Source organism: Melospiza georgiana, chromosome 29 (assembly GCF_028018845.1).
Source record: "Melospiza georgiana isolate bMelGeo1 chromosome 29, bMelGeo1.pri, whole genome shotgun sequence".
NCBI lineage: Eukaryota > Metazoa > Chordata > Aves > Passeriformes > Passerellidae > Melospiza > Melospiza georgiana.
Genome location: NC_080458.1, coordinates 5,207,405 through 5,224,622, shown reverse-complemented (window position 1 = coordinate 5,224,622; position 17,218 = coordinate 5,207,405). Strand labels below are relative to the sequence as shown.

At 56.2% G+C, this 17,218-nt stretch overlaps 1 protein-coding gene across 2 annotated transcripts; it reads right to left on the bottom strand.

The window, feature by feature from the left end:
* Nucleotides 1-129: 129 nt before the first annotated feature.
* On the bottom strand, nt 130-15,773 carry DDX23 (DEAD-box helicase 23). 2 transcript variants are annotated; one of them, XM_058042100.1, is made up of 17 exons: nt 15,714-15,773; nt 14,667-14,872; nt 13,543-13,641; nt 13,328-13,424; nt 12,921-12,986; nt 12,311-12,449; nt 12,099-12,232; nt 11,914-12,026; nt 11,689-11,832; nt 9,982-10,207; nt 9,723-9,868; nt 8,218-8,395; nt 5,400-5,642; nt 3,770-3,921; nt 3,576-3,684; nt 1,972-2,146; nt 130-730 (listed from the first exon to the last, which is right to left on the bottom strand). In XM_058042100.1, the coding sequence occupies exons 2-17, from the start codon at nt 14,870-14,872 to the stop codon at nt 507-509; spliced, it is 2,451 nt and encodes an 816-aa protein (XP_057898083.1). In that variant the 5' UTR covers nt 15,714-15,773; the 3' UTR covers nt 130-506. The 2 variants fall into 2 exon arrangements, with proteins under 2 accessions (XP_057898083.1, XP_057898084.1); XM_058042101.1 differs by having other exon boundaries at nt 12,099-12,229.
* Nucleotides 15,774-17,218: the final 1,445 nt, after the last annotated feature.

The following is a 17,218-nucleotide window of genomic DNA, read 5'->3' as shown; positions in this document are numbered from 1 at the left end:
GTTTGGGGAGGAGGGGGGGGTGCTGAGTACCTCCAAACGCTCCTTTAGGGCACTGCTGCCTTCTGTCCCCATGGGAGGTGGCACCCAGGGGCTGGCAGTGCCACCCAGGGAAGGGAGAGGATGAGGAGGTGACACCGGTAACGCCGCTGCCGGTTTATTCCTGCAGCCTGGAGCTTCAGCTACAAAAAAAAAACCAAAAAAATAAACCCCAAAAAGCCCAAAGGATGAGGTGCAGACAGCTCCCAGGACAGCCAGAAAAACCCAGCCCCACCCTGGCAGCAGGGAGGGAGCGGCCCCCAAACAGCCTCCAGCAGCTCCTCGGATCCGTGGGGAAACTGGGAAGGGCACTGGGAGAACAGGGGGGACAATTTGGGATAATCCCAACCCCAATCTCTGCTCGTGGGCAGTCCTGGGGTTGCACAAGGAGCTGGGAAAAAACAACAGCCAGAGCAGTCCTGGCAGCCCTGCTGGTCCTGCTGTCCCCAGAGGGGTGGCAAAGGGACCCCTCAGGCAAAGATGGTCTCCTCCCGGCGCTTCTTGGTGAGGATGGTGCCAGGCTTGTGCTGGGCATCGGGGTGGTTTGCCAGCTCTGGGGGGCACGAGGACACGGGGCTCTCCAGGATGGCCTGTTTGAGGTCGTAGAACACCGTGGAGTCCTCCTTGGTGAGGAAGGTGATGGCCACGCCACTCTTCCCCGCTCGGCCCGTCCGCCCGATGCGGTGGATGTAATCTGGGAGATGGGAAACGAAGGGTTAAGTGTGGGCAGTGCCAGGGCTGGGCACTCCCTGCAGCGTCCCCTGCACTCCCAGTGCCAGGGTTGGGCACCCCACAGACTCCTCAGTGTGGCAGCACTGGGGTTGGGCACCCCACAAGTGCCAGAACCAGGGCCAAGTACCACCCACACCACCAGTACCCAGGTTGGGCACCTACAATGCCCCCAGGACCAGGACCAGACAGCCCCTGGACTCCCAGTACCAGGGCTGGGCACCCCCTCCATCCCGAAAAACAGGGCTGGGCACCCCCCATAACCTTAGCACTGGGGCTGGGCACTCCTTCCATCACAAGAACCAGGGCTGGGCACCTCTGCAACCCAAGAATCAGGGCTGGGCACCCCCCACACCCTCAGCACCAGGGCTGGGCACCCCCCCCACACCCTCAGCACCAGCGATGGGCATCCCCTACACCCTCAGCACCAGGGTTGGGCACCCCCCACACCCTCAGCACCAGCGATGGGCACCTCTGCAACCCAAGAACCAGGCCTGGGCACTCCCCACACCCTCAGCGTTGGTGCTGGGCACCCCCCACACCCTCAGCACTGGGGCTGGGCACCCCCCACACCCTCAGCACCAGGGCTGGGCACCCACCACACCCTCAGCACCAGCGATGGGCACCTCTGCAACCCAAGAACCAGGCCTGGGCACCCCCCACACCCTCAGCACTGGGGCTGGGCACCCCCCACACCATCAGCACCAGGGCTGGGCACCCCCCACACCCTCAGCACTGGGGCTGGGCACTCCCTCCATCACAAGAACCAGGGCTGGGCACCTCTGCAACCCAAGAACCAGGGCTGGGCATCCCCTACACCCTCAGCACTGGGGCTGGGCACCCCCCACACCCTCAGCACCGGGGCTGGGCATCCCCCACACCCTCAGCACCAGCGATGGGCACCTCTGCAACCCAAGAACCAAGCCTGGGCACCCCCTACACCCTCAGCGTTGGTGCTGGGCATCCCCCACACCCTCAGCACTGGGGCTGGGCACCGCTCCATCCCAAGAACCAGGCACCTGGGCACCTCTGCACCCCCCTTAGTGAGGGCATTACCAGGGCCAGGCACCCCCCTGCACACCCAGCACCATCCTCCTCAGTGTGGCAGCACCAGGGCTGAGCAACCTCCCAAAGCCCCTCAGGACCAAGCCCCCCAGCGTGGGCACAGCCCCCCCAGTGCCCCCCTGAGTGCCCCCCAAGCCTCACCCTCGATGTTCTTGGCCATGTCGTAGTTGACCACCATGGAGACGTCGTGGATGTCGATGCCACGTCCGGCCACGTCCGTGGCCACCAGGATGTCCTTGGCTCCAGCCTTGAGGTTGGAGAGGGCGAATTCTCTCTGCTCCTGGCCCTTGCCACCGTGCAGGGTGCAGGCATTGTACTGTGGGAATTCACAGGGGGGTGAATGGGGGGCACATCCCTGGCACAGATGTATTTGATAAAAAGCCTTTGCTTATTAGGATTTTCCCTCCTGAGAAGCTGGGAGGCCTCAGGAACAAAATGGAAACATTGATTATCTGCTGCTGTGGGATGCAAAAAGTGCATCTGTGATTGGTCTCATAGAGTTGTTTCTAATTAATGGCCAATCACAGTCAATGATTATCTGCTGCTGTTCAGACCCCTCCAAACACCACCACATTTGGTGACCCCAAGTGATGAAAAACTCCACAAATCCCCACGTAGGGATGAGGGGGACAGGGCTCAGGGTGACCCCCTGTCATGGATGTATTTGATGAAAAATCCTTTCCTTAGAATTTCTCCTCCTGAGAAGCTGGGAGGCCTCAGGAACAAAATGTAAACATTGATTATCTGCTGCTGTGGGATGCAACAGGGGAATCTGTGATTGGTCTCAGAGTTGTTTCTAATTAATGGCCAATCACAATCAGCTGGCTTGGACTCTCTGTCTGAGACACAAACCTTTGTTATCATTCCTTCTTTTTCTATTCTTAGAAATAGAAATTCTTAGGAATAGAATTCTTAGGAATAGAATTATTTCATCTTCTGATGAAATAATTTCTTCTATTCTTTTAGCATAGTTTTAATATAAGATATATGATAAAATAATAAATCAAGCCTTCTGGAACATGGAGTCAGATCCTTGTCTCTTCCCTCATCCTGAGACCCTCTCTGAACACCACCACGTTTGGTGACCCCAAGTGATGAAAAATTCCACACATCCCCACGTGGGGATGAGGGGGACAGGGCTCAGGGTGACCCCCTGTCATGGATAGATTTGATGAAAAATCCTTTCCTTAGAATTTCTCCTCCTGAGAAGCTCAGAGGCCTCAGGAACAAAATGTAAACAATGATTATCTGCTGCTGTGGAATGCAACAGGTGAATCTGTAATTGGTCTCATAGAGTTGTTTCTAATTAATGGCCAATCACAGTCAATGATTATCTGCTGCTGTGGGATGCAAAAGGTGGATCTGTGATTGGTCTCATAGAGTTGTTTCTAATTAATGGCCAATCACAGTCAGCTGGCTTGGACTCTGTCTGAGACACAAACCTTTGTTATCATTCCTTCTTTTTCTATTCTTAGAAATAGAAATTCTTAGGAATAGAATTATTTCATCTTCTGATGAAATAATTTCTTCTATTCTTTTAGCATAGTTTTAATATAATATATATGATAAAATAATAAATCAAGCCTTCTGGAACATGGAGTCAGATCCTTGTCTCTTCCCTCATCCTGAGACCCCTCTGAACACCACCACATTTGGTGACCCCGAGTGATGAAGAATTCCACACATCCCCACGTGGGGATGAGGGGGACAGGCCTCAGGGTGACCCCTTCCCAGCCCAGCCTCACCCCCATCTTCTCCAGGGACTTGGCCAGCACATCACAGCCCTTCTTCTGGTTGACGAAGATGATGATGGGCGGGTCGAAGCCCTGCTCCAGGATGGCCAACAGCTTCTTCCTGTAAGAGCACAAAGAGGAGGAGGAGACAGTTGGGCAAAAGAGATGCTGAAGGCTCAGGCCACCCCTAAATCCGTGCTCCTCACCTTTTCTCAGACTCAGACATGAGGAACACCTTCTGCTCCACCCTCTCGTGGGGTTTGCCAGCGGAGCCGATGTAAACCACGGCCGGGCGCCGCAGGTAACTGCGGGCCAGGCGCTCCACGGCCGGGGGCATGGTGGCTGTGAACATGACAGTCTGCAAGGCAAGGGCACAGGGACAGCCTGTCAGGGGGCACTGTGCCCCCAGAGAGGAAGGAATGGTCCTGGTGGGGCAGGGAACATCTCCTCAAGGAGCAGGAACATCTCCTCAAGGAGCAGGAACATCCCCTAAGGAGCAGGAACATCCCCAGTGAGGAAGGAATGGTCCTGGTGGGGCAGGGAACATCTCCTCAAGGAGCAGGAACATCTCCTCAAGGAGCAGGAACATCTCCTCAAGGAGCAGGAACATCCCCCAAAGAGCAGGAACAGCCCCAGTGAGGAAGGAATGGTCCTGGTGGGGCAGGGAACATCTCCTCAAGGAGCAGGAACATCCCCAGTGAGGAAGGAATGGTCCTGGTGGGGCAGGGAACATCTCCTCAAGGAGCAGGAACACCTCCTCAAGGAGCAGGAACATCCCCAGTGAGGAAGGAATGGTCCTGGTGGGGCAGGGAACATCCCCAGTGAGGAAGGAATGATCCTGGTGGGGCAGGGAACATCTCCTCAAGGAGCAGGAACATCTCCTCAAGGAGCAGGAACATCACCCATGGAGCATGAACATCCCCCACTGAAGAGGAATGTCTCCAGTGGGGCAGGAATGTGATCCTATGGAGGAGGAACATCCCCACTGGAGCAGGATGATCCCACAGTGAGGTGGGAATGCCTCTGATGGGGCAGGAATGTCCCCATATGGAGCAGGAACATCACCCAAGGAGCAGGAACATCCCCCAGTGAAGAGGAATGACCCCAGAGGGGCAGGAACACCTCCTGTGGAGCAGGACATCCCCCAGTAAAGCAGGAATGACCCCAGAGGGGCAGGAATGTCCTCCCAAGGAGCAAGAACATCACTCATGGGGCAGGAACATCCCCCAGTGAAGAGGAATGACCCCAGTGGGGCAGGAACATCCCCTATGGAGCAGGAATGACCCCAGCGGGGCAGGATTGTCCCTCATGGAGCAGAACTGTCCCCACAGGGCAAAAATGTCCCCTTGTTGGGCAGGAATGTCCCCTCATGGGGCAGGAACATCCACTGTGGGGCAGGAATGTGCTCCCATGGAGCAGGAACATCCCCCATGGAGCAGGAATGATCCCAGTGGGGCAGGATTGTCCCTCATGGAGCAGAACTGACCCCAAAAATGCCCCCTTGTGGGGCAGGAATGTCCCCTCATGGGGCAGGAACATCCACTGTGGGGCAGGAATGTGCTCCCATGGAGCAGGAACATCCCCCATGGAGCAGGAATGATCCCAGTGGGGCAGGATTGTCCCTTATGGAGCAGAACTGCCTCCACAGGACAAAAATGTCCCTTTGTGGGGCAGGAATGTCCCCTCATGGGGCAGGAACATCCACTGTGAGGCAAGAACGTTCCTCCACAGAGCAGAAACGTGACTCCCATCCCCTCAACCCCTTCCCCAAACCCCCAAATTCTCCCTCCCACCCCCCACAGGAACCCTCCTAGACCCCCTTTACCCACCACCCACCTGTCTGTACTTGTGCTTCCCGGACTCAAAATTGGCCAACATCTTCTCGGGGTCCTCAGCCTCGTCGGTGTCAGGTTTCTGGTTGGTGACAGGCATGTGCTCCAGGATCTTCTGCACGTCAGGCTCGAAGCCCATGTCGATCATGCGGTCGGCCTCGTCCAGCACCACGTAGGTGCAGCGGCTCAGCACCAGGTACCGGTTCTCCAGCACGTCAATGAGCCGGCCCGGGGTGGCAATGACAATCTGGGGGGGACAGGAGGGTTGGTGGGAGCAGCTCAAAGCTCAGATGAACCCCCCCTGACACCCCAACTTGTCAGGAAGTTCCTCTGGTTGCCCTAGAAGCAGAGAGCTTCCAGGTCTAAGAAGATCTTGGCTCTGTGTGTCTGTGACAAGGAAGGTGATTCCATGGAGCAGGAACATCCCTCAGTGAAGTAGGAATGAACCCACAAAGACACCTCTGTGTGTCTTTAACTCTGTGTTTGCCATGGGTTAAAAAAGTTGTTTTTAACGATTTTATTTTTTTAAAAACGATTTTGAAAAGTAAACTGGGAGTAGGAGAGGGATTAGGATTATTTCCCTGTCATTTTAGCTCCATTAATTATCCCATCATAAAGGCAAACAAGCACCCATGGAAAAAATTATCAATTTTGTGTGAGGAGTTACAAACTACAAGAGTTTGAATAGAATGGCAGTGAATTTGTCACAGGTTGAAAATGTTGAATTTTGGGGTTTTTAGAATGGGGGTTCAGGAGGCAAGATGGAGGCTTGTCCAGTCTTTCTCCTTCTTCTTCTTGGCCTCCATCTTCTGCTGTGATGGTGGCACTTTTGGGTTGGTTTAGAGTAGAGACAAACTGTCTAACACAGGTGATAGGATTGGAAAATTATAGTAAATAATGGCTTTAGTATAAAAAGATAACACCACCCCAAGGTGTTGTGTGCCATTGTTCCAGATTGCAAGGCAAGATGTGTTCTATTACCATCTGTGTGGCAGCTGTCTTTTGTCAATGGGCAGTTTTTCCTTATCTCTTCCACAATCACTCTTCCCTCTGGGGGGACATCTGCTGATAACAGCTATTGAATGTCAGTGCATGGCTGATAAGAACCGCAGCATCCCATTGGGAGATGTGAGCCCAGAGGGAGGAGCCAAACATTCCTACCTGGACACAGTCTGGGATTTCAAACATTCCTGCCTGGACACAATCTGGGATTTCAAACATTCCTACCTGGATACAATCTGAGATTTCAAACATTCCTACCCGGACACAATCTGAGATTTCAAACATTCCTACCCGGATACAATCTGAGATTTCAAACATTCCTACCTGGACACAATCTGGGATTTCAAACATTCCTACCTGGATACAATCTGGGATTTCAAACATTCCTACCTGGATACAATCTGAGCTTTCAAACATTCCTACCTGGATACAATCTGAGATTTCAAACATTCCTGCCCGGATACAATCTGGGATTTCAAACATTCCTACCTGGATATAATCTGAGATTTCAAACATTCCTACCTGGACACAATCTGAGATTTCAAACATTCCTACCTGGACACAGTCTGGGATTTCAAACATTCCTACCTGGACACAGTCTGGGATTTCAAACATTCCTACCTGGACACAGTCTGAGATTTCAAACATTCCTACCTGGACACAGTCTGAGATTTCAAACATTCCTGCCTGGATACAATCTGAGATTTCAAACATTCCTGCCTGGACACAGTCTGAGATTTCAAACATTCCTGCCTGGATACAATCTGAGATTTCAAACATTCCTACCTGGACCCAGTCTGGGATTTCAAACATTCCTACCTGGACCCAGTCTGGGATTTCAAACATTCCTACCTGGATACAATCTGAGATTTCAAACATTCCTACCCGCATATAATCTGGAGGTTCTGGAATACCAGCACTGCTTCTCCACTGGATTTCCCAGAGGAGCAGCAGCTGCCTCTTCTTCCCCATTCTTCTTCTTCCATTCAGAGGAAGACTCCACCCTTTCCTACAGGATCCCTGCTCCAACAGAACCACCCCTGACACTGCAGGAGGGCTGAGCCACAATTCCAACTGGACTGATACCAACATCCTGACCCACAGGGTGCCAGGTTGGGTTCTGACTCTCAGTGTTGTTCCAGTGAACTGCATTGTTTATTTCATCCTTTTATTTTCTTCCCTATTAAAGAACTGTTATTCCCTGCTCCTATATTTGTTGCCTGAGAGCCCCTTAATTTCAAATTTATAGTAATTCAGAAGGAGGGGGTTTACATTTTCCATTTCAGAGGTGGCTCCCGCCTTCCTTAGCACACACCTGTCTTTCCAAACCAAGACACACTCTTATTCCTGCTCCCATATTTTTTGCCTGAGAGCCTCCTAATTTCAAATTTATAGCAATTTGGAGGGGTGGGAGGTTTACATTCTCCATTTCAGGGGAGGCTCCTGCCTTCCTTAGCACACACCTGTCTTTCCAAACCAATAAAAACTGTTATTCCTGCTCCCGTATTTTTTGCCTGAAAGTCCTTAATTTCAAATTTACAACAACTCAGAGAGGAAGGAGTTTACATTTTCCATTCCAGAGCAGGCTCCTTCCTTCCTTAGCATACACCTGTCTTTCCAAACCAAGCCAGCCATGAACCGACGTGCTGGACAGATCTCAGCAGGTCGGAGAAAGAATGTTAAAGATCACAAAAAATAAACAACTTTGAAAAGGAAAGCCAAGGAACCCTGGCTTCTTCTTCTTCACTCTCAGGGCTGGGAAAAAGAGATTTTCCAACACCTGGGGGTCATCTCAACACCAGAGACCCCTGAGCACTGACCTCGCAGCCCATGCGGAGCCGGAAGCCCTGGTCCTCGCGGGAGATGCCGCCGATCACGGCCACGGTGCGGATGCCCAGGGGTTTCCCAAATTTGATGGTTTCCTCCTCAATCTGCTGGGCCAGCTCACGGGTGGGGGCCAGGATGATGGCGTAGGGTCCCTGGTCTGATTCCTCGATGCTGCAGGATGGCAGGAGATGGTTGTGTCACTCACAGTGCCACGTGTGTGCCCTCCAGTGTCGCCCCATGCCATCCACCATGGCACCCTGTAACCGTGCCTCAATCCCCTGACAGTGTCACCCTGTCACCCCATCCTGTCACGTCCACAGTCCTGACCCCTCTGCAGTGTCACCCTGTCACCTCCACAGTGCCACCCTGTCCTGACCCCTCTGCAGTGTCACCCTGTCACCTCCACAGTGCCACCCTGTCCTGACCCCTCTGCAGTGTCACCCCATCCCCTCCACTATGTCACACTGTAACCCTGCCTCAATCCTCTGACAGTGTCACCCTGTCACCCCATCCTGTCACCTTCACAGTGTCATCCCATCCTGACACCTGTGCAGTGTCCCTTTGCCACTCCCCCATCCCACAGGCAGTGTCACCCTGTCAGTCACCCTGGGCAGTGTCCCCCTGGCACTCCCCCTGTCCCACGGGCAGTGTCTCCCTTCTACTCCTCCCCCTGTCCCATAGGCAGTGTCCCCTTGCCACTCCTCCTGTCCCACGGGGAGTGTCACCCTGTCCCACAGGCAGTGTCCCCCTGCCACTCCTCCTGTCCCACGGGCAGTGTCACCCTGCCACTCCCCCTGTCCCACAGGCAGTGTCCCCTTGCCACTCCTCCTGTCCCACGGGCAGTGTCACCCTGCCACTCCCCCTGTCCCACAGGCAGTGTCCCCCTGTCCCACGGGCAGTGTCCCCTTGCCACTCCCCCTGTCCCACAGGCAGTGTCCCCCTGTCCCACGGGCAGTGTCCCTGTCCCTGCCACTCCCCCTGTCCCACAGGCAGTGTCCCCCTGCCACTCCTCCTATCCCACAGGCAGTGTCCCCCTGTCCCACAGGCAGTGTCCCCCTGCCACTCCCCCTGTCCCACAGGCAGTGTCCCCCTGTCCCACAGGCAGTGTCCCCCTGCCACTCCCCCTGTCCCACAGGCAGTGTCCCCCTGTCCCACAGGCAGTGTCCCCCTGCCACTCCCCCTGTCCCACAGGCAGTGTCCCCCTGTCCCACAGGCAGTGTCCCCCAGTCCCACAGGCAGTGTCCCCCTTCTACTCCTCCCCCTGTCCCACAGGCAGTGTCCCCTTGCCACTCCCCCTGTCCCACAGGCAGTGTCACCCTGTCCCACAGGCAGTGTCACCCTGTCCCACAGGCAGTGTCCCCTTGCCACTCCCCCTGTCCCACAGACAGTGTCCCCCTGCCACTCCCCCTGTCCCACAGGCAGTGTCCCCCAGTCCCACAGGCAGTGTCCCTGTCCCTGCCACTCCCCTCCATCCCAGGGGCAGTGTCCCTGTCCCCACCGGTCGATTTTGGGCAGGGTGGTGATCCACACGAGCAGGGGGATCAGGAACGCTGCCGTTTTGCCGCTGCCGGTCTCGGCCACGCCGATGATGTCGCGGTTCTGCAGCCCGATGGGGATGGCCTGGCGCTGGATCGGGGTCGGCTCCTGCCGGGGGGAGCAGGTTGGGAGCAGAACTTCCCCTGTTCCCCCTCTCCAAACCCCCCTGCCCACCCCTTTTTCCCCCTCCCTCCCTCCCTCCCTCCCCAGCTCCCCCTCACCTTGTATCCACACTTGTCAATGACCTCCAGGATGTGGGGGGGCAGGGAGGAGTCCTTCCAGGAGCGGATGGGATTTGGGATCTTGCCCCCCTTGGTGGTGATGCTGTAATCCTCACGGAAGATGCGCCAGTCCCTGTCTGTCATCTCATCCAGCTTCTTCTGGGACCAGTGCCGGTCATCCCAGCGCTGCTTGGCCTCCTTCTTGCGCAGCTTCCGCAGCCGCGCCCTGCCCGGGGAGGGAAGGGGTGGGGAGAGGGAAAAGGGAATGGGGGAAAGGGATGAGGAAAAGGGAATGGGGAAAGGGAAAGGGAAATGAGAGAAAAGGGAATGGGGGAAAGGGAGAGGGAAAGGGGAGAAGGAAAAGAGAATGAGGGAAAGGGAGAGGGAAAGGGAGAGGGAAAGGGAAATGAGAGAAAAGGGAATGGGGGAAAGGGATGAGGAAAAGGGAGAGGGATGAGGAAAAGGGGAATGGGGAAAGGGAGAGGGATGGGGAAAAGGGGAATGGGGAAAGGGAGAGGGGAAAGGGGAGAGGGGAAAGGGAATGGGGGAAAGGGAGAGGGGAAAGGGGAATGGGGGAAAGGGATGAGGGATGGGGAAAAGGCGAGAGGGAAAGGGGAATGAGGGGAAAAGGAAATGGGGAAGGGGAGAGGGAAAAGGGAAAGGGAGAGGGAAAAGGGAATGGTGGAAAGGGATGAGGGATGGGGAAAAGGGAATGGGTGAAAGGGGAGAGGGAAAAGGGAATGAGGGAAAGGGATGGGAAAAGGGAGAGGGAAAGGGGAGAGGGAAAGGGGAGAGGGATGGGGAAAGGGGGATAGGGAAAGGAGGATGGGGAAAGGGAGATGGGAAAAGGGAATGGGGGAAAGGGATGAGGGAAAGGGAGAGGGATGGGGAAAGGGGGATAGGGAAAGGGAGAGGGATGGGGAAAAGGGAATGGGGGAAAGGGAATGGGAGAGGGAAAAGGGATGGGGAAAAGGCGAGAGGGAAAGGCGAATGAGGAAAAAGGGAACGGGAAAAGAGAATGGGGAAAAGGGGATAGGGAAAGGGATGGAGAAAGGGAGAGGGATGGGGAGAGGGAAAAGGGAATGGGGGAAAGGGGAGAGGGAAAAGGGAATGGGGGAAAGGGGAGAGGGATGGGGAAAAGGGAATGAGGGAAAGGGATGAGGAAAAGGGAGAGGGATGGGGAAAAGGGAAAAGGGAATGGGGGATGGGGAGAGGGAAGGGGGAGAGGAAAAAGGGAATGGGAGAAAGGGATGGGAAAAGGGAAAGGGGAGAGGGAAAAGGAAATGGGGGAAAGGGAGAGGGAAAGGGAGATGGAGAAAAGGGGGAGTGAAATGGGAATGGGGAAAAGGGAATGGAGAAAGGGGGATGAGGGAAAAGGGAATGGGGAAAGTGGGATAGGAAAAGGAGAATAAAGGAAAAGGAAATGGGTGAGGGAAGCACGATAGGAGAAATGGAGATGAGGACAGGCAGATGAGGGAGGGGGATGAAAGAGGGAATGAGGGCAGGGCAAGGAAAGGAAAAACAAAAGGGAGTGAGGAAGGTGAGGAAGGGGAAGGAGAAAGTGTTAAGGCTCACCCTGTGCCTCTAGAACTCTTCTGCCAATTACCTGCAGGACCTGCTGCAGCCCAGCTCCACATCCCAACCAAGCTAAGCCAGCCATGACCCCACACACCCCTCAGCACCCTCCCAGCTTCCCCAAAACCTCACTCCTCCTGCTCCTTCTCCTCCAGCGTCCTCCTCTTCTCCATCAGGTCCCCGTAGAAGCGTGACTGCTCCCGTTTCTGCTGCTTCAGGTCGATGCCGGCGATGAAGCCACGGCCCAGCAGCTGCACCTGGTGCCTCTCCTTGTACCTGGGGCAGGGTGGGAGCATCAGGAGCAGGCCTTGCACCCCACAGGGACACCCCCAGCCCTCGGGGCACCCCAGCACTCACAGGGGGTTGTAGTCAATGGAGGTGTCCTCCGATGCATCCCACTCGAACACAAACTTGCGGTCGTTGAGGTGCCGCGTGCGCCGCCGCTTCTTCACCCCGCCCAGGTACCGCTCCTGCAGGACCCCAGGCTCAGTGGGACCCCCCATCTTCCCCCCAGCCCCCCCCAGAGCAGCCCCCATCCCCACCTTGATGGCGTGGAGCTCTTTGCTCTTGTCCTTCTCCTCCCGGATCTTCTGCCTGCCCTCCTCGTCCTCAGTGCCGTTGGTTTCCCGCTCCATGCGCTCGCGGCGCTCCCGGCGCTCGCGCTCCTGGGGGTCTTCTGGGGAGCAGGGGAAGGGGCTCAGAGCCAGCAGCCACCCCCAGGGCTGGGTGAAGGGCTCCAGGGATGAGTCCTTACCCAGCATCTTCCTGCCCATCTCCTGGAATTGTTTCCTCTTCTTCCTCTCCTCCTCCAGCAGCCGCTGCCGCTCCTCCACCTCCTGCTGCCGCCGCCGCAGGGCCTCGGCCTCCCTCTCTGCCTTGGACAGGAACTTGGGCTGGGATGGGAGAGAGGAAATGTCACACTGGGCCTGCCTGCCACCCCCTGGGCTGCTGGGGGTCCCCTCAGCCTTCTCTGATCCTTCCTGGGGCCCCCAGGCCTCCCCTTTCCCTCCCATCCCTCTCTGGATCCCTCAGACCTCTCCACTCCCTGCAGAGCTCTCTCTGCTCCATCCCTGTGTCCCCTCCCTCCCCTCTGTGCCCCTCACCTTTCCCTCTTCCCTCCCAAGGTCCTTCTGCTCCCTCCTGGGGGTCCACCAGGCCTCCCCTCTCTCCACAGCCCCCCATGTGCCCTCCCAAGTCCCCCAGCCCTCCCTGCTCCATCCCACGACCCCTCCCAGTGTCCCCTGGCACTCCCTGCTTCCTTCTGGGCTCCCTCTGCATCCCCAAGTTTCTCAGCCCTCCCTGTCCCCTCCTGGGGTCCCCACAAACATCCAGCAGAGGGAAGAGGCTCCTGTTCCTTCTCCCACCTTGGCTTCTGCCTCCTCTTCTGCCTTCTTCTTTGCCAGCAGCTCCTCCAAGGACAGCGGCTGTGCCTGCAAAGGAGGTCAGATGTCAGCACCACTCCTGGGGACCTGGATCCCTCAGAATCACTCCTGGGGATCTGGATCCTTTGGAATCACTCCCCAGGTACCTGGACCCCCCTGGAGCCACTCCCCAGGGACCTCGATCCCCTCCCCAGGGACCTGAATCCCCCTGGAGCCACTCCTGGGATCCTGAATCCCCTTGGAATCACTCCTGAGGACCTGGATCCCCCTGCAACCACTCTTGGGGACCTGGATCCCTTGGAATCACTCCTGGGGACTTGAATCCCCTGGAACTACTCCCCAAGGATCTGGAGCCCCTTCCATCCAAGCCCCATCCGTCCCCTCCTCACCTTCTCCTTCTTCAGGGCATTTTCCTCCTCTTCCTCTGCTTTCCGTGCCTCCCGATCCTTCCGAGACTTGGAGTCCTTCCCCCTGCCCGGGGACAAACTTCCAAGGGAAACAGCACCAGGAATAAGACACCAAGCACAGCCCTGGGGGGGGATCCCAAACCTCCAGGGGATTTAGGGGAGAGCAGGAACCCCCCCAAAGAAGTGACAGGACCCACCTGGACCGCTTACGGTCCTTGTCCCTCCGGTGCCCATCCTTGTCCCTGTCCCGCTCCTTCTTGCTGCGCTCCCGGTCCCGCTCCTTGTGCCGCCGGTCCCTGTGGGACAGGGGGGTCACACAGCCCCACAGGGGGGTCACAGCCCCACAGGGGGGTCACAGCATGGCCCCACAGCCCTCACCCACCCTCTGCAGTGGTTTTGGTTCGTCAGTTTGAGATTTGGATGGTTTTGAGATTTCCTGTGGTGGGCTCAATGCTGCCCAATCCCCAGGGGACTCAATTCCTGCTGTGGGGCAGGGTGAGGAAAAAGGCAGGGCAGGCTCGAAATTTTAAAAAGGAGCCTCTTTATATCCTCTTTAAAACAAATAAATACTGTTAATAAATTCTTCTTTATACCCTCTTTAAAATAGATAAACACTGTTGATAATTTTTCTTTATATCCTTTTAAAGAGAGTATAAAGAAAAATTTAGTAACTAAAATAAAGAGTATTAAGAATCATAACAAAATCTTTACAATATTTCTTCTCCTCTCACAACTTTTTATTTCCCACTGACAAAGCCATCAAAGCTCTTCCAAACCACAGGGATAAATTTGAGATTTGGTTATTTTGAGATTTCCTGGCCAATGCAGCAGTGAGTGTGGTGGGCTCAGTGCTGCCCAATCCCCAGGGCAATCAATCCTGCTGTGGGGCAGGGTGAGGAAGAAGGCAGAGCAGGCTCAAAATTTTAAAAGGGAGCCTCTTTATACCCTCTTTAAAATAAATGAATACTGTTAATAAAATGTTCTTTATAATAAATAAATACTGTTAATAATTTTTTCTTTACACTCTCTTTAAAATAAATAAATACTGTTAATAAATGTTTATTTATACCCTCTTTAAAGCAAATGAATACTGTTAACAATTTTTATACCCTTTTAAAAGAGTATAAAGAAAAATATATTAACAGTAATATATTTATTAATATAATAATTTTATACTGTATATCATTATATTTATTAATATAATGATATATATTTATGAGTTATCAATACAAAACCTTCACAACACTTCTCCTCCCCTCACAACTTTTTATTTCCCACCGACAAATCCATCAAAGCTCTTCCCAAATCACAGCTGCCTCACCTCTCTGTGGACTTGGAGCGGGACCGCGATCGGGAGCGGCTCCTCCGGCGCTCCCGGGATCGGTGGCGCTTCCGTTCCTTGGCCGGGGGGGAGCCCTTGCGCTCCCGGTCCCGTTCCCGGTCCCGTTCCGGGGAGCGGGAACGTTTCCTCTCCTCCTTCACCGGGGATGCGTCCCGATCCTTCTTGTCCGCCACTTCTCCGGCCATCTGCGGGGAGGGAAACACCGGGACGGTCAGAGGGGAGACCGGGAGGGAAACTGGGGTGCAGGGAGGGAGAGAGAGGGGTTGTGAGGGAAGAGAGGGACCCCAAGAAGGAGTGGGGAGGGCTGAGAGAGCACCAGGAGGGAATGGGGAGATGTCAAAGGAGCCGGGGAGGGAAAAACGCCAAAAAGAAGCAGGGAGAGCTGGGGGACACCGGGATGAGGGAAAAGGGACCTTCAGGAGGATGGAGAGAGAAAAGGAACCCTCAGGAAGGGGGAGAGAGAAAAGGGACCCTCAGGAGGGAGTGGGGAACCCAGAGAGAGCGCAAAGGGACCCTCAGGAGGATTGAGAGAGAAAAGGGACCCTCAGGAGGGAGAGGGGGACCCGGGGAGAGCACAAAGAGACCCTCAGGAGGGGGAAGAGAGAAAAGGGACCCTCAGGAAGGGGGAGAGAGAAAAGGGACCCTCAGGAGGGAGTGGGGAACCCAGAGAGAGCGCAAAGGAACCCTCAGGAGTCAGGGAGGGAACTGGGGGACCCCCGAAAGGGCACAGAGGGACCCCAGCAAAGAGCGGGAAGAGCTGGAAGGCCCCGAGGAGAGAAGGAAGAGGGAAAGGAGGACCCCGAGAGGGCACAGGGAGCCCCCGGGAGTGAACGCGGGGAGCCCTGAGGGACCCCGGAAAGGCTCCGTGAGGCCCGGGGGACGCGGCGCAACGGCGCGCCAGGCCCTGCCGCTGGTAGCCAGTACCGGGGCTCTGCCCGGTGCCGCGGCACCACGGCTCTGCAGCCCCCGGGCCCCTCGCTCGCTCCCTGCAGTGCCCCCCGCTCGCTGCCGCCGGTTCCCGCTCACCGCCGCAGCCCCGCGTTCAGCGCCGCCGCTCCGCCGCCATGTCTGCCGGGCCCGCGGGGTTTACCGGGACGGCGCGGGACTACAGCTCCCGGCAGCCCTCGCGGCATTGGACTACAGTTCCCGGCATCCCCCGCGCGCTCCCGGCGCCCCTGCGCAGCTGAGGAACCGCCGCGCCCCGCGATCCTTCCGCCGCGCGGCAACTCCCCCCTCCCCACGGCAAAGAGTCCCCCAGGACGGTGTCCCCGTGTCCCCCACAGCCCGCAGGCACCTCCTGCTCACCCAAATGAGGTCCCCACGGCCTAGAGCACCTCAAAGCCTGGAGAGACCCTCCCGAGTCAGTGTCCCCCGTGTCCCTGCGCACCCCAAATCTCACGGGGACCCCTCCAGATCAGCAGCTCCAAGCACCCCAAACTCACAAGGGACCCCCAGATCAGTGTCCCTGCAGGAGCCTCACCCTCCTATTCACAAGATCGGGGAGTCCCAGGCAGAATGTGGGGGCAGAAGAAGTGGGGGGACTCTTTTGGCACCCCGATCACATCAATGTCACCATCAGCAGTGACACCAAAACATCCCAAAAAACCTCCAAAACCCAAAATCCCGCCCCAAAGCACAGGGCCAGGCAGGGCTGCACATAGGTAGGTGTTATATTTCTGATAATAAATAAGCTTTTTTTAATAACACTGACATGGAACAGAGACACCCCCCCCCATAATCCCCCTCCCCCAAAATATAGTCCATAAAACAGCCCCCCCTCCCCAACCCACAGGGTCCCCCAGGGCTAAGCAGCAGATGAGGGATGGGGGGAAGGGGGGAGAGAACAGGATGAGGCCATGGATGAGTCCCATGAAGTGCACCCCAAATCCCACAGGGATCCCCGGGACGGCGTCCCTGTGTCCCCCAAAACCCACAGGGACCATCCCAGGTGATGTCCCGGAGGGTCTGAGCACCCCAAACCCTCCAGGATTGGTGTCCTCAGGGTCCTGTGCACCCCAAACACCACAAAGACCATCCCAGGTGGTGTCCCCAGGGTCCTGAGCACCCCAAATCCCACAGGGACCTCTCTGGATTGGTTTACTCAGGATCCTGTGCACCCCAAACCCCACTGGGTTGATGTCCTCGAAGGTCTGAGCATCCCAAAACCCACTGGGCTTGGTGTCCCCAGGGTCCTGAGCACCCCAGACACCCCAGGATTGATGTCCCTGATGGTCTGAGCACCCCAAACACCCCAGGAACCCCCTCAGGGTTGGGAACTGGGTGATGCCCCCTCCAGGACAATAATGCAGCACCCCAAACCTCCTTCAGAGCTCGGGGGGGACCTCCCAAACCCTACCCAGCCCCACAGGGACCCCCCTGGATTGCTGCCCCCGAGGGTCTGTACACCCCAAATCCCACAGGGACCCCCTGGATTGGTGTCCCCAGGATCCTGCACACTCCAAACCCCACAAGAACCATCCCAGGTGATGCTCCTGAGGTTCTGAGCACCCCAAACCCCACAGAGACCCTTC